Source organism: Physeter macrocephalus, chromosome 11 (assembly GCF_002837175.3).
Source record: "Physeter macrocephalus isolate SW-GA chromosome 11, ASM283717v5, whole genome shotgun sequence".
Taxonomy (NCBI): Eukaryota; Metazoa; Chordata; class Mammalia; order Artiodactyla; family Physeteridae; genus Physeter; species Physeter macrocephalus.
The window spans coordinates 23,133,853-23,151,391 of record NC_041224.1 but is presented as its reverse complement, the minus strand read 5'-3'; the positions used below and the strand labels follow the sequence as shown (position 1 = coordinate 23,151,391).

The window sequence follows — 17,539 nt, the reverse complement described above, 5'->3', positions numbered from 1 at the left end:
CATTCCTTCCTCATATTTCTTCTGTTTTGGAAAACAGATATCCACAATGTTGAGTGCAAGAATATTTGAAAGATTGCAGGGATATTTTCTAGGACAGCAAATGTTTATTACTGAACGCTTTTAGATGGACTGATTGAATACAGAGATGTCGATTATTGCATAACTGTCACTTCAAAGGCTGTTGTTGAAAGCTTGCCATCTTCTCCACTACATATGACAAATTTTCATATTTCAAGTTTTCATGGTACGTGTAGCTAAGCCAAATAAAGATGCTTGCTTACTGTTGTATGAAAGAGAGGACCTTAATTAAATACTCTTATTGAAAGTAAAAAGACCTGAGTTGCAATAAGCCCCAGGGCCATTAATTCCTAACATAGACATTATTTAGAATGACATAAATGAAATGAAAAGGCATTTGTTTGCAAACTATTTATTTCACTTTTTATACATATGTCAGTGCATCTAAATATTAGATAGGGGTATTTACATAGTATTTGTGTGAATGAAATCTGTATATTAAATTGACATAGTTCTTAATGTTTTTCTGCAAAAAGTGGTAGGTTTCATTTATGTGTAGAAATAATATAATTGGAGGAATCACCTTTATCTTTTGTTTTGATGTGGTAGGAAAATTGTTTTACTTCAAGTACAAGTGGTATTTTAAATATTTCAAAACAGATTCTAGTTGGGTCATTTTAGGACATTTGACCTGTCTTTCAGATAGCTTTTAGCTTCATCTAAACAATAATGAATCCGTATGTACTAGAGTGGTTTTAGGGACGCAGTAGGTTTTAGGGACGCAGTTCCCAAATTTGTCCGATTACCCTAATTCTCTTAGGCTAATCCTTCAAGTATGGATGTGTCATGGTTAATAAAAATTTCCTTTCATTATAAAACAGATAAATTTTAGTCTTGGGAATATCCCATCTCTTGGTTACACACACACTGACAATTTACTATGATTTCATGGAAATTTCAGATTGTGATAGGGCTGAAAACGGAACACTTGTGTTTTAAGTAGATTTTGAGAAATGATGAAAACTTCTTTATTTCTATTTAGAAATGTTTAATGCATTATTTCTCAATTTAAATTTGGTTTTCCATTTTCCCCCCACTGTTATCCAATTCTGTGCTTTAAATGCCACCTGATCCTAAATCTGGAGTTGTCTCTATTAAATTGTAAATGAGCAGTTAAAAAAAAATTTAAAAAAACACGAAGCTTTAGATGCGATAAATCTTTAGTCCTTCCTCAGTGTATCTGAGCCTGGGTGATAGTTGGCATTATTAGGTTGCCAAAGCTTAAACACTGCTCTTACAGCCGTTCCCGAGTTAGTGCCAGCACAGACCAGCTTAAGGTTATTCAGGTTCTTCTGGTCCAATTTTGATCTTCCAGGCTTCTGTTTTCCCCTTCTGCTGCCTCCTTTTTTTTTTTTTTTCTTGCTTATTTAATTTATTGCTTGTGAGCTTTTCATTAAGGAGTGAGCCAGTAGGCCGTCAGTTTATTCACGTTGCAGCTGCTATTCAAGGTTTAAAAGAAAGAAAATTCTGAAAACTTAAAGGAGTGCATTGAAAATGATCTTTCAATCCAATTAACAGAACTCTTTTCCTCTGTTTGGGGTGTCTGTGTTTAAATTCTGTGTCTAAAACAAAATACTTTTATCAATAGGTGCCCTTTTTTTTTTTATAAGTCAACCTTGTAACTATCTATTAATTAAAACAACTCTATAATACATGAAAAAAAATCACATTTATAACCTGTGTAATATTGTAAAGTATAATGCTTGTGGTTCAGACTGTTATTATCTGGTCTAGCTATCAAATTACAGTATACCTTATAATTTAGACTTAGTTGGGAAAATTAGAAAACAAAATTAGAAACAGTTCCAGGAATAGAAAAGCAGTTTCGTGAGATTTGTTTTCCTCCAAATAATAAACTCATGATATACTGTGAATGAGCAAGTAAAAATTTACATCTAGAACAATTTTTTTAAACAACCCCGCCCACACACATACACACACATAAGATAATATAACCACATCCGTAAAAGTTTGCAAGACAGAGTAATATATCAGCCATAATATAATCACCCTCTATATATTTTGTAGATTTTAAGAACAAACAATTTTTCCTTGAGAGTAAAGCTTTGTGTCCCTGTGTGTTGAAGATGGCTTTGGTCAGTCTGTATTTATGTTTTTCTTCAATTCTTCTAGAATGCAGAGCCAAGCCAGATGCAGATTCCAAAAGAAACGGTAAGAGCTTTGTCTTTTGCAGGATGCAGAGATGTTGGAAAGATAAATTGAACTAACTTCTTACTAATTAATTATGAAGTTATTTGTCCTCTCTTTTCTTGGCTCATAATAGATCCTAATATACAAAGATTTATTAAATCCCAAAGTGGTCTTACCTTAAGTGACTTATTGCTACTACCCCAAATGAAGAATATTTTGTGATTATTTTTGATCAGACAGGGATAAAAAAGAGACATTAAAGACTTTCCTATTCACCTCCATATTAAGAGGGAGCAAAATTGGTGAGCTTAGTAGTTTAACATCTATCTATCTATCTATATGTATATAGATTTCATAAGTTGTGAAGTGCTATAAGTGGCTACAAAAATGAAAAAAGAAAACAATTCAAGCATAGAAAAAATAGGGAAGGCTAAAAGTACAATAAAAATGTATCATAAACACGAAAAATAAAATATCAGCAATTAGACTAAACATATTGTCATAATAACTTATATTTAATAAGTTATTTATTATCAGTTATTATAGTGTATTTTAAGGGGCTAATTCTCCTAACCGAAGTAAGTTTTCACAGCTTAGATTAAAAAGCAAAAAATAGGTGTTCAGAAGATAAATCCTAATACAGGCTGAAAATAAAGGAATAAGTTGAGTACTAACAGGTGGTACTAACATAATGAAATTAAGGATTGCCATATCAGTCTCTGAACTTACCTTCTTTTTTGTGTGGGTGCATTGCATGGGGAAAAAAGAGAGGGTGTTTTATATTGACACATGATATCATCCAGTAGAAATTCCAACAGTCAGGATCTTTTATATATTAAACAGCACAGCACGAACACATGTCATTCCCAAACCTTTGTGAGTAAAATGAAAATTTAGCAAAACCATACCCATGGTGGCTGATGCGAATACATATTTTTCCAAAATTTGGCATGTTAGATAGACAGATAAAGTAAGAATATGAAGAAACTGAATAACATAATTAACACTAATAATAGCATTACATAATTTAATTTTTCTTGACACATTCATAACCAGACAACTTTGAACCTAATAAACAAACAAAATGTTATTTTCAAATATTCCATCATTACAAAAATGGATGAATAATCAGACCTCAGAGGAAAATCAGTAAACAACCTTGAGAACATTACACATTCATAAGTACAGGTTGTAGGAAATTCACAGCCTTCATTTTTTACCCATTAAATCAACAGGTCTGTGATAGTTAATCAGAATCACAATAGTATTTGTGTGTGTGTGTGTGTGTGTGTGTGTGCGTGCGTGTGGTGTGATGACGGGTATATTGAGAGGTGAGGGGAAATTGGACAAGTTGATTCTGAAGAGTCAAGTGGGGCACAAGAATGATTTATTTTAAAAGACAATAATGATAGCAAAATGTACTTTAAAGCTAAAATACTTAAAATAGCATGATACTGTTATAGGAACAGACAAGTGGATCATTGAAACACATTGATGATGTAAGCAGTCCCAGTGTTTACGTGTGTGTGCATGTTTGTTAAAGGAGACATTTCAGAATAGCGGTAAAGAGTGGTTTGTTTAGGTTTAGAACAATTGGCCATTCACTTTAAAAAGTTAGATTCCTTTTTCTCACCATACACCAAAATAAATCCCAGTTAATATGAAATTAAACCTAAAAACATACCCAAAAGTATTGAGAAAATATGTGAAAAATTTCTCTGTTAACTTTGGAAAGTCAATGCTTGTCCCAGCATGACAAAGCCAAAATGTCCTAAGAGAGTAGATTGATAGATTTGTTTATATATATTAAAAACCTTTCAGAGCAAGAACCACACCATGAAAGAGTTGCAAGATAAATGCTAAAGGCATTTTGCAACGTGATCCTTGGGTGAAGAACCACTCTTTGGTGTTTGGAATCTTAATATCATAGAACTTTTTTGGAAAAGCGAATGACTTCACACATAAACTATATCTGTTTATGCCTAAGATGATCTGAGATGGAAAATGATGATATAAGCAGTAAAGATAGGTGTGTTCTTTCAAAACATTTAGTCACTCCTTGTGAGGAGATTGAGGATTAGCCTGAAGTTTTCAATCGCTAACGGGAAGAAGCAGCTTTGGCTTTAAATGTGGTATTCCGTTGAGAATGTCTAGGTTTGTTCTACTCTACTCCTCACCCACAAGATTTTTGTGTTCTTGATAGCATGCCAGAGCAAATGACAATTCGGTCACCTTAACAAAAGAGATGATATATGTGTATGTGTGTCTGACTTGCCATTACAAATGGGAATTTTTTTCTGATAAGCGTTTTCCAAGCTAAGTTAAAGAAAGTACAGTTTTTTTGTTTGTTTGTTTTTGTTTTTGTCTAAATGTTTTCTTTTCGGTTTCTTGTTCTTTCTTTTCTCTCTCACATCTGGGCCTCTCTTTCTGCTCCTGCTAGGTGGTACCATTTTGGGCTGTTAAAGGCTTCATGTTAAAATTATAATTTAAAAATTGAATTCCAGGATCTCTGCTTCTCTCTGTCTTTTGATGGCAAATCATTAAATTTATTCAAGTCGCAAAATTCTCTGATATTACTTAAACTTTCCGTGATTGTAAGCACTTTGAGAATGGAATGTCCTGAAGCTCAATTAGTTTGTTTGTTAGTTGATTATCACAATGACTCCCAGAACTGATTAAGTCCGAGAAATTTTTAAAAAGGTCATTTAGGTAGATGAGTAGGGCTGTACCAATAGTTGGTAGACCCTTTAAATATCTGAGATGCAGGTTTCTTGTACATCTTCTAAATATTGTATTAATTAGTGAGAGTGGGCAACTAGAAACCCTACTGAATTTTAGGTTATCCATCCATTCGAAATTGGACAAAAAGCTGAATTATTTAGCAGAGGCTCAAGCTCACTTATTCCATATCCTGAACAAACTCCTTTGCCTTTGAAATGTTTATTCACTTGATAGTTTATTCCTGCAGATGTCCAGGTTGGACAAGACAATACATGGGTGTATTAGTCAGGGTTCTCCAGAGAAACAGGACCAATGGGATGTGTAGATATATAGACAGAGATTTATTTTAAACAATTGTTTTGCGTGATTATAAAGGCTGGGAAGTCCAAATCTGCAGTGTGGGCCAGCAGGCAAAGACCTAGCAGAGCCCATGGTGCCGATGAAGTCCAAACGCAGTCGGCCAGAGGATTCCCCCTTGCTCAGGAAGGCCTGTCTTTCTGTTCTGTTTTCTGATTGGATGAGGCCCAGTCACGTTGTGGAGCGCAATCTGTTTTATTCAGAGTTCACAAATGTAAATGTTAATCTCATCCAAAAACACTTTCCAAGTGGACACAAAAGTAACCATCACAATGAAGTAGTGAATTTACCTACAGGCTATCAGGCCTTGACTTAACCAAAGTGCCAGTTTCTTCTTTGGGCTTCAAAGAACTATGCAAACCTGCTTAGGAAGGCCCCCAAGAACTCTTTGATAAGATCCATGTAAGAATATAATTGTACATAAAACATATTCAGAGCTACTGGATAGAAGTAGGGCTTTAGAAAATAATTGTGTTTAGAGATGATACTAGACCACACGGATAAGACATAAAACATGCTTAAATGTCAAGAATTCAACATTCATTCTAAGAGTTAGTGAGATCTCCCTGTAGAAACTGCAAGGATACATTGAGGAGATTTGGGGACCCTCCCTGAAGATCAGGAAGCATCTTGATAAGCTAACTTCAGACAGGTTATAATCTTGATTTGGAAATTTAATGAGCTAGTCAATAAGCATGGTCATAGACTTATTAAACTAATGGTTGTGGTATATCAAGTTAAGCCTACCATGTTGACCCCACTGTAAATTAAGAAAACAGTTGAAGGAATTAAGAAAACAGTCCCATTTACAGTAGGATCAAGAAGAATAAAATACTTAGGAATAAATTTAACCAAGGAGATAAAAGACCTGCATGCTGAACGCTGTAAGACATTGATGAAAGAAATTGAAAAAGACAAAAATAAATGGAAATATATTCTATACTCACAGATTGGGAGAATTAATATTGTTATAATGTCCATATTACCCAAAGCCATCTACAGATTCAGTGCAATCCCTGTCAAAATGCTGATGGCATTTTTCCCAGAAATAGGAAAAAAAAAACCCTAAAATTCACTGAAACCATATTGAATCTATTGGATCTCTAATAGCCAAAACAATCTTAAGAAAGAACAAAACTTGGAGGCATCAGAATTCCTGATTTGTCTATACTACAAAGCTATAGTAATCAAAGCAGTTTGATACTGGCATAAAAACAGACATATAGAACAGAATAGAGAGCCCAGAAATAAACCCACACGTATATGGTTAATTGATTTATGACAGAGAAGCCAAGAATATGCAATGGGGAAAGGATAGTCTCTTCAATAAATGGTGATGGGAAAACTGGATTGTCACATGAAGAAGAATGAAGCTGGTCTCCTATTGTACACTGTGTACAAAAACCAACTCAAAATGGATTAAAGATTTGAATGTAAGACCCAAAACCATAAAACTCCTAGAAGAAAACATGGGGTAAGCACATTGACATTGGTCTTGATGATGAATCTTTGGACTTGACACCAAAAGTAAAAATAAACAAATTAGACTACATCAAATATAAAGTCTTCTGCACAGCAAAAGAAACCAATGAAATGAAAAGACAACCTCTGGAACAGTAGAACATATTTACGAATCATATATCTGATAATGGATTAATAGCCAAAACATATAAAGAACTCACAAGTCAATAGCAAAAAGATAAACAATCTGATTAGAAAATGGGCAGAAGAACTGAATAGACATTTTTCCAAAGAAGACATACTGATGGCCAACAGGTACATTAAAGGTGCTCAATATCACTAATCCTCAGAGAAATGTAAATCAAAACCACAATGAGATATCACCTCACATCTATTAGAATGGTCATCAGAAGGACAGGAGATAACAAGTTGTGAGGATGTGGAGAAAAGGGAACCCTTGTGCGCTATTCGTGGGAATGTAAATTGGTGCAGCCACTGTGGAAAACAGTGTGGAGTTATCTCAAAAAAATTAAAGATAAAACTACCATATGATCTAGCAATGCCACTTCTGGGTATTTATTCAGAGGAAAATAAATCTGGATCTTGAAGAGATATCTGCACTCCTAAGTTCATTGCAGCACTTTTTACAATAACCGAGATGTGGAAACAACCTAAATGTCCACCAGTGGATGAATGGGTAAAGAAGATGTATGTGTGTATATATATATGTGTGTGTGTATGTACACACACACATATATGTTATATGTATACAAATATATATTGTATATCACTTATATGTGGAATCTAAAAAAGCCAAACTCAGAGAAACAGAAACAAGAATGGCGGTAACGAGAACCAGGAGAGTGAGGGGAAAAAAGGAGATGTTGGGGTTTCCCTGGTGGCACAGTGGTTAAGAATCCGCCTGCCAGTGCAGGGGACATGGGTTCGAGCCCTGGTCCGGGAAGATAACACATGCCACAGAGCAACTAAGATTGTGCGCCACAACTACTGAGCCTGTGCTCTGGAGCCCACGAGCCACAACTATTGAGCCCACGCGCCTAGAGCCCGTGCTCCACAAGAGAAGCCACCTCAATGAGAAGCCTGTGCACCACAACGAAGAGTAGCCCCCGCTCACCACAACTAGAGAAAGCCCGCACACAGCAACGAAGATCCAACGCAGCCAAAAATAAAATATAAATAAATAAATGCATTTTTAAAAAAAGATGGTCAAAGAGTATAAACTTCTAGTTATAAGATGAGTAAGTTCCGGGGATCTAATGTAGAGCATGGTGATTATAGTTAATAATACTGTGTTATATACTCAAAAGTTGTTAGGAGAGTAGATCTTAAATGTTCTTGCCACAGAAAAGAAATGGTAATTTTGTGGTGTGATGGAGGTGTATTAACTAAGCTGTGATGATAATCATTTTGCAATATATAAATGTACCAAATCAACACTCTGTGCACCCTAAATTTACAGTGTTATATGTCAAATATACCTCAGCAAAGCTGGGAAAAATAGTCAAATCAGACAAAGCAAATAGGGAGCCCCAAATGGGGGACTGAATTATGGTTTGTTACATCTTCATCCGAAACTTTGTATAAGTTATTTGGGATAAACTGATCATCAGACGTTTCTTTAGGCCTATAATGTAAATTAATTTCAATATCCTAGGTAACACAGATGAAAGAGTACAAAATTCTCTAATTTGAGTTTTTGTTGAAGATTTATACTGTCACACACTAATCATATGCTGACCTTAATAGTTTGGTTTTGAGCACCAAATGTTGCTATTATCACAAAGAATTTTATAAAATGTGTTCGGTTTCTAGTGCTTTAAATACTCAAACTTATTTTAAAGTCATGATTCAATGAAATACTTTTCAATTCAAATGACTCAAACTTAGTTTAAAACAATCTTATTCCAAGATTGGGATAGAATAATATTTTCATGATCTTACAAAAATAGTAATGATTTTGTATAGTGAATCTCCATCAGTTTTTAGGGGATTCCCCTACTTCTACTATAATAAGTTAAGGATTTCCTAATGTTTGGTGTATTTCCCTTTGGGGAACATATCTTAGTTATTTTTTATTGTCCTCCTTTTGTTGTATAGTGGTAAAAGTAATATCTTTAAAATTTATTCTATGATTTTTTTTTGTTATTGAACTCAAATTATTTTAAAGATTATGTTGGTAGTAATGTCTGTTTTTAAAATAAGAACTGTTTTAGATATAGCAAAACTATTCTGGATTAATTACTATGTGCAATTTTTATTCTAAAACATCATGCTGTCAGAAAAGTTTTAAGAATAGCCTAAGGAACTCCAGTATACCCTTCTCCCACATTCCCCAATTGTTAATATTTTGCCACATTTGATATGTAATTTTCTTCCATCCCCCCCTTTCCCCTCCCTGTAATTTTTCCTCCTTTCCTTCCTACTGTATAAGTTTTTTCAGAATTGAGATAAATTGTAGACATAACTCCCCTTTGTCTGTAAATCTTTAGTGTGTGTACTAGATCATCGGGTAGTTTTATCTTTTATAAGAACAAGGACATTTTCTTATGTAACCATGTTTAGTTACCAAAGCCATGAAATTAACATTGACTTAACAGTGTCGTATTACCCGTTGTCTCAGTTAGTGTCCTTCATGGTGTGCAAATGTGAACGAATGAACGAATACATAAGAAACAAATCCTTTGGATCACACCTGGCATCTAGTTGTCATGCCTCTTTAGTCGTTTTTTTTCGGACGCGCAGGCTCAGCGGCCATGGCTCACGGGCCCAGCCGCTCTGTGGCATGTGGGATCCTCCCGGACCGGGGCACGAACCCGTGTGCCCTGCACCGGGACTCTCAACAGCTGCGCCACCAGGGAAGCCCTTTAGTCGTTTTTGATCTGGAACATTTCTTCAGTTTACCTTTGCTTTTCATTTTTGAAGAGCAAATTACTTTGAGAATGTCCCTCAATTTGGGTTTGTGTGACATTTTTTTGATTAAGAATTTTTCTGGCTTCACATTACAGATTAACAACTGTACCAAACCTTTTTTTTTTTCCTCCTCAGAATTTGTAGCATCAAGCAAAACATTTTAAAATTCTTTAAATGTTATTTATTTTACGTCTACTGTTTAAATCAGAAAAGAGCACAATAAAGTCAGATGTGACAGTTTAACTTTGCTAATAAGAATAATTAAAATATCAACACAAACAGCATGCATGAACATTCATCTCACATATGGGATAAATTAAAATATATAGCTTAAAGAAACTGGAGGGTTATTCCTTTATGCAAAAAAATAAACAGGATAACTTCTCTATTAAAAAAATCCTCCTCTTGATTAAAACCATAAATGGTTGTTATCATTTGTCTGCTCTACCTGCATATTATTTAATCTCTAGATATAGAAGAAGTGTATTTTCTCTTTAACTTGTATGAAAACAGGTGTTAAGTGTGAGACTATGATGGCATAATTTCTTTTTAACATCCATCATAAGGTTTTCCTTCCTAGCCCGTCATCCCCATCCCAGCACTAATCTCTGCCCAATGATTATGTTTCGGCCACGTAATATAATCAACTTTTACTACCTTGTCACCCATTTTGCAGATTAACTGCAGACTTAGAGTGGCCTGTGGGCCAGCTGTCTCCCCTTAGCAATTGGGGCTTGTTTGGAGAGGAAGGAAAACTGGGCTTTAGTGCTGATCATTTGTGGCTGTTTTTCTGTCTCGCTGCAGATATGTGTGTATCTTTTCTGCTGTTCTGAGGATAGCGGGAAAGTAAATAGCTTTCATACTGCCCATGCAGTAGGTTCCCTGCTTCTTATATGCTTAGCAAAAATGCCCTGTTTTTCTGGACATTAGAAGGCAAAAATGCCAATGGAGTAATGGCCAAGGGAAAACATGACAGGTTGCATTGATAGAAAATCACTTGGGGTCCATACATGTCTGTACATGAGGGACATAATGTGCACTTGAGTGACATTCATGTCCAAATGGCTTGAGGAGCAAGTTAAAGGGAAACAAAATATTTATCATGTTTCCTTAGAAAGAACTTGACTCAAGAAACAGTTGAGATAGTACAGAATCTAGATGGAGTAACAATCGAAGGTGATAGAATATTAGCTTCTCCTTTCTATCAGAATGAAGAGATCCCCATACTAGTAAGATTTTGGAAAAATTCTCTATAAAGTAGCCTTAAAAATGGTTTTTAAAAAGCAAATTTTTTTAAACATTTTGCTGCCAGAGAATTAAGTTCTCAAAGTTGGAATTAATTTCAGTCTTATGTCAGGAGCCAAATGGATTGATAATGCAATATCAAAGGAAAAGTACAATTTCTCACTGAAATGTTTTTAATGATAATAATGACTTAAGACTTGATAAGAAAACTGAAAAAGAATATTATACCCGTCTGCAGTTTTCATAAGAAATGAAACTTTCCCATGGAGAATACAGTCTCCTTTAAGACAGGTTCAGAGCAGAGCACGTCAGGAAGTGACTCGAACTTGATTAAAATTTCTCTTCATATATTCAGTCAGCTCCTTATCTTGATTTTTCAAGTAGAAGAAAAATGAGAATTTTAAGCCTTTGTAAAACATTATGGAAATGTCAAAATCAGTAAACGTTAAAAAGCCAAACAAGATATAAATCAGTAAGTGACAATTAAGAACCTTCCAGATTTGAGGCAAATAAACGTACTGAATGATCAGATCTAAATGTGCCCAGTTAAGGACTATCTTTGGTTTCCATGTCTTTTCAAGTGCAACTTTCCCAGGAATATAAATACTGATTCTGATTCACAGAGTGAATTTTATCTTTCAGTTACTTCTGAATTTAAAGTAGGAGGGGCTGTAGTGTGTTTTGATACTATTTTGTATTTCAAACATCAGAAACAGATTTTATATTGAAGTAGCTGTATTCGTTCACACAAGGTCTTTATTTACTACTCTTGAATTGTTTTGAACCATATGGATGAAAATAAAATTTTAAGAGCAAAACAAGTATATAAAGATAGTATAGTAAATATGATGTCAATAGTAAATATGTCATAGTAAATATGATGCATAGTAAATATGATGTCAATATTTTGATATGAGTATTTAACGTTTATTTCTCCCAAATCCATTGATTTATTTGAGCTGTAATTATTCTCTAGGAATATTTTAAGTGTAAAAAGGCTTTTATAATGGGCAGGTATAGGCTTTATTTTGATTTTGATACTGAAATGTATTTACTTTGTATAGTTAACATACTATCCCTCTGTATCTTTTCAAGTTGTTCTTTCTTTAATATTGTTTATTATATCTATAGTTTTCCTGTTTTTAACATATTAACGATTTTTTTTTAAAACACACCTTGTCCTGGGCTTCCCTGGTGGCGCAGTGGTTGGGAGTCCGCCTGCCGATGCGGGGGACACGGGTTCGTGCCCCGGTCCGGGAAGATCCCACATGCCGCGGAGGGGCTGGGCCCGTGAGCCATGGCCGCTGAGCCTGTGCATCCGGAGCCTGTGCTCCGCAGCGGGAGAGGCCACAACAGTGAGAGGCCCGCGTACCACAAAAAAAAAAAAGAACTAATAACTTAAAAAAAAGTGAACACACCTTGTCCTGATAACTATGAGGCTATCTTTTGAGATGGCACAAAGAATGTTAACAATGAATATTAGTAAATTAGAAACTTTAAAAAATCATGTTATTATGGATTTGGAGATTTTAAAATAACATATCTTTTGTATTATTATAATCTTTAAAAAAAATCTCTTACTGATACACTCTGTACTTCCAAAAATTATTTCATCTAATTGAGATATCTGAGATTGCATGTGAAATCTCCAAATTATTATTAAAAATTAATATTAAACATTATTTTATAGTTATTATGTTAATTTTGATAATTTTTAGAAAAATTTTAAAAATGTGTTGAGAGACAAAGAAAAAAACTGAAGTCTACCTACATTTCCATTGCTCTGCAATAGGCTTTCATGTGTGTAATTGAACATTCTTTAAAAGTGCAATCTTTAAAGGATGCGTTATATTCCAGCCTAATTGTGTACCATTAGATGTTGAACCATTAGATGTTGAACCATTCTTCAAGTGTAATTTGATGCTTCCAGCCTGAATGAATAGGTGGATGCTGGAGAAATATTCCAAAATTACAAAAAGGGAAGGAGGAAAAGTTGTAGGACTAGACGGGGCATTTAGTTGTGATTTAAAGAGCTTGTGCCACATGTCTGTTATGTGACATAAAATGAAATGCTGAATTTGATAAAGAATTCTGGCCTCATCTATTTGGAGATGGCCAGTGTAGAGCTGGGATCCCTGAAGAGGATTACAGAAGGCAGATGGCTTCCTCTTCCGGTGTCCGACATTTTTATATGTCATCTCACTGCCTTTCATCAGGTTATACTTGAAGCATTCATTTCCTCCCTGCTGTTTTAGGGGAGCTGAGCAAAAGTTCGTGTATCTCAAATGTGTCGGGTTCTGCAACAGTCTCCTTATGCACTCGATGGCTACAATTACGAAGTCAAAGCCGGCATATACAACTCTTTAATTAAACAATATTGCTTGAATAATATCCCAGCTGTAGATGTATCATACAGTACTGTGGAAAAAAATTTCTCTAATGTTGTTTCTCTCTACTTTGTCTCACAGATGTCGAAGGTTAAAACTCTCTAGTGACTCTCTGAAAATGAATACCGTTTTTTCTGCTGACTTTGTATCATCAGGATTTGTTACTGTTTGTGAATAAAATGATGCACCCTTAGTGAACATTAAACTATTAATAACATTGAAAATTTCTTAGTGAAAAACAAAGGGACAAATGAGTTATATTTATTTATTTTGATTTCCTGCTGTTACTGTTTTTCTCCTGTGGTTTAGAATATATAAAGAGATTTTTTTAAACCCCACCAAAAACAAAAAAACAAACCAGAACTCTGAGTCTACATGACTTTAGTCCTTCTGCTACATTTTTTTCCCTATATTTCTCGGAATCTGGTTTAGGTTTGTTTCAATATTGAAACAAGTACCGCATACAAATATTAGCAGCTGGTTCCAGGACTCATCTGGAGGGGGTGCAGATGCGCTGTTATCATGGATCTTGCTGTGGAACTTTGGTGGAGATACTGTGCCTGTTATGATTAAAGAACTGCTCATTAGCAGTCCTTAAAATAACAGAAAGAAACATTGGAATATAATGCGCAATTTTGTTTCCTGTTAGAAAGCAGAAGATGAGGATACTGTTCTCACACCTGATGGCACCAGGGAATTTCTGACGTTTGAAGTTCCGCTGAATGATTCAGGATCTGCTGGTCTCGGCGTCAGTGTCAAAGGTAACCGGTCAAAGGAGAACCACGCAGATTTAGGAATCTTCGTCAAGTCCATTATTAATGGAGGAGCAGCATCTAAAGTAAGCAAATGTCAACATTATCAAGCTTATGCTCATTCACAAAAATGTTTAATTACAGCCCTCTTCTTATTTTGGAAACATGGAAGAGGTATGGGCAAATTCTTTCCTCTACCCTCTTAGATTCTGTTTCTGTGGCCTGTGAATTAAACTGACAAAAGACAGGTTAACAGGAGAAAATGTTTACAAATTTGATTGATGGGGGCTCCACGGGAAAAGTGAAAACCTAAAGAAGCAGTTAGACTTGGAAGCTTATATACCATTTTAGCAAATGCTGATAAAGTGTGGAGTAGGGATTAGACAAAGAAAGAGGGTTCAGACTTCCAGGTGTGGTAAATAGTGGGATGGTAAATGTATGAAGGAAACCGATGGTAGAAAAGGCTTATTTTGTTGGCTCATCTCAGTGCATCTCTGTCTCTGGTGGTGAGGGTCATTCTCCCCTTCCAGGGTTTGGAGAAGAGAGAGGGGGCACCTTCACAAGGAGAACTTTATGTCCACATTCAGCCAGGAGCAGGGAGGACAGAGCCCCCTTCCTGTGTCTGCCACTTCTCAGTTGCCTTCTGCTAAAATAATCCCCATGCCAAAGTGGCGTGTTTTGGGGTAGTGTATTCTGATACCCTGTAACACTTAAAATATTTTCAGTTTTCTTCCTAATACCCCATCCATGATCAAACAACTAGTGCAATCTCAGTGATCTCTCACTGAGAGGAATTCATATCTTCGACTCCCCGTTTTTGGTCTCACAGAATTCACAGCCCGTGGTCATTACAGTGAAATGGAGAGTATCTCTGCAAAGACTTAGCTCAGGTTCTGGCACAGAACTAACCTACTGGAAAGGTTACTCTCTTCCCCTCCCCTCTCAACCCCTCCCATGGGTCACTTCTCCTGTTTCCCAGTCTAGAGAAAATTTCCTGGCTGTCTGTGAAGGGGGCACTTTTCTGCAATTGTCTAATAGCCCGGAGCTTTTGCATGTTGTAAATAACCTCTCTGGGTGTCTCTGGAAGCAGGAAAGTAATCACTTTGTGTCCTATGAATTAGTATGCTATTTTGGTAAACAGATTATGATAATGACTTGATTTACAAATGTATAAATGATTGAAGTAGACACAGGCTGCAAGGGCTGCTTACGTATTATTATGCTGGTGTTCAATTGGGCATAATCCATTAGTATTAAAGCCCTTTTCTTTTTCTTTTGGCTTTGTTTTTATTTATTTTTTTAACGAAAGGGAAAGCAGCTTCTTTTATCACAGACTATTTAATGGCACTTATTTTTAACCTGCCTCCTTCCCAGGATGGGAGGCTTCGGGTGAATGATCAACTGATAGCAGTGAATGGAGAATCCCTGTTGGGCAAGACAAACCAGGATGCCATGGAAACCCTCCGGAGGTCCATGTCCACCGAAGGGAACAAGCGAGGAATGATCCAGCTCATTGTGGCGAGGAGAGTAACCAAAGGCACCGAGGTAAAGAATGAGAAAGACAAAAGGCATCTGAAATGGTCGTAGGACCAAGTTCTTCCCTAACATTGGGCCAAGAATGGCAGGTCCAGGGGCTTTACCTTGAAAGACTCTCAATTATCTTTGCTGGCTAGAGTTTATTGTACTGTCAGTGGATTGTGATTTGTTTTCTTAATTCTGCGATCAAAATATCCCTAAGTGTGCAGTAATATTTCTATTGCCACCTCAACAGATAACACTGGGATCTCGAAGTCACCTTTAGCTGGGTTCAAGAAACAGGGCCACGCCTTCCTGCTCAGAGCCCGCACTTTCTCTTCCGTTCAGCAGTGTTGAACCAGGAGGGAGAAACATTGAAGCGATTGCTTGTTCCCTTGCTTATCTCAAATGGGTGCCCCTTGTAAAGCCCCTCACAGGGGAGAGTCTCTTTCTCTTGTGACATTGTCAGAAGTGTAAGCCCGCCTTCCTACCCCCTGGCCCCTTTTCTCCTTCACTGTAGGGCTGAGTATTTTCCTCCGGAGGGGCTGCCTTTTCAGTGGTATCTCCTGCATAAAGCCACAGGGGGTTCTGCGCATGTGCTGCCGTCTGTAATTGGGCAATGGGTGGGAAGGTTTCGTCTCCCGAAGGGCGTGAGCATCTGTCTTCCCAAATAGTGAAAACGTACCAAGTAGACTTGCATAGCGGGGCATTTGAGAATTTAAAGGAAATTATATACAGATTTGTTAATTAATATTAGAACCTGAAAAAAAGCTTTTTCAAAGACTTTTTATAAAGTATGTGCCGCCTCTAGGAAACAGGTGGGACCTGCTTGCTGAAAGTATAACGTTTGTTGTTTTTGTTTTCATTGATGCTCAACTCACATTTTTAAATCAACTAAGAGAAAATGATTAGCAAATGGTACAAACTGGAAAGTATATCTAAACTGCTTAGGTGTTTTTCTTAATTTTAAAATCTGTGTTTAATATATAAAGCAAGCCATCGATGATGGCTCATCCGATCCTTTAATACAATAGGATTTTGCCACATACCCTTGAGCTCAGTGGGTAGTCAGTGGAGAGGTGACCGATTTTTGAAAATTTACTGACTGTAGACTTATTTTTACACGTGTTTTTATTTTCCAAATGGAGAGTGGCTTAATGCTAATTAACAAATTAGTTTCCACAACAACAAGAGAACAGTGTCACCTTAACTAAAAACCTCAGAGTGGAAAACTGTGGGAAGTAAAACATTTACTTTCTTATTATAAATATAAATGCTAATCCCTCAGAATAGGCTACTGGATTGGCTTTCTTGAATGATAATTTTTATTGGTTTCCAAATCATTAACTGATTTTTTAAAAAATAAATTTATTTTATTTATTTATTTATTTGGCTGTGTTGGGTCTTCATCTCGCGCAAGGGCTTTCTCTAGTTGCGGCGAGCGGGAGCCACTCTTCATCGCGGTGCGCAGGCCTCTCACTATCGCGGCCTCTCCCGTTGCGGAGCACAGGCTCCAGACGCGCAGGCTCAGTAGTTGTGGCTCACGGGCTTAGTTGCTCCGGGCCTCTCCCGTTGCGGAGCACAGGCTCCAGACGCGCGGGCTCAGTAGTTGTGGCGCACGGGCTTAGTTGCTCCGCGGCATGTGGGATCTTCCTGGACCAGGGCTCAAACCCGTGTCCCCTGCATTGGCAGGCGGATTCCCAACCGCTGTGCCACCAGGGAAGCCCAACTGATGTTTTTAATGTAAGTCCTCCAAAGAGCTATGTGAAAAATTCTCCACAGTAAGTTCACAAGACACATTGTTCTTTATTAGGTCTTTTTCAAAAATGGAATAATTTCATATACCCTAAGACTGTATTCGTGTGACAGATGTTCATTAAGCATCTACTACATTCAGAAAATAAGTTAGATCCTGGGGATACAGTGGTGAATAAAGACAGA

At 36.5% G+C, this 17,539-nt stretch overlaps 1 protein-coding gene across 33 annotated transcripts in view; it reads left to right on the top strand.

Moving 5' to 3' along the window:
- PARD3 (par-3 family cell polarity regulator) overlaps positions 1 to 17,539 on the top strand; it is a 678,698-nt gene that overhangs the window by 397,421 nt on the left and 263,738 nt on the right. For all 33 annotated transcript variants that reach the window (XR_002892687.3, XM_055087799.1, XM_055087804.1 and 30 more), the window contains 3 exons: positions 2,212 to 2,250; positions 13,981 to 14,169; positions 15,458 to 15,628. Coding sequence is in view for 32 of the 33 variants with exons in the window: in XM_055087799.1 (XP_054943774.1) it covers positions 2,212 to 2,250; positions 13,981 to 14,169; positions 15,458 to 15,628 (399 nt within the window). In the remaining variant the exon portion in view is untranslated. The remainder of the gene's footprint in view (positions 1 to 2,211; positions 2,251 to 13,980; positions 14,170 to 15,457; positions 15,629 to 17,539) is intronic.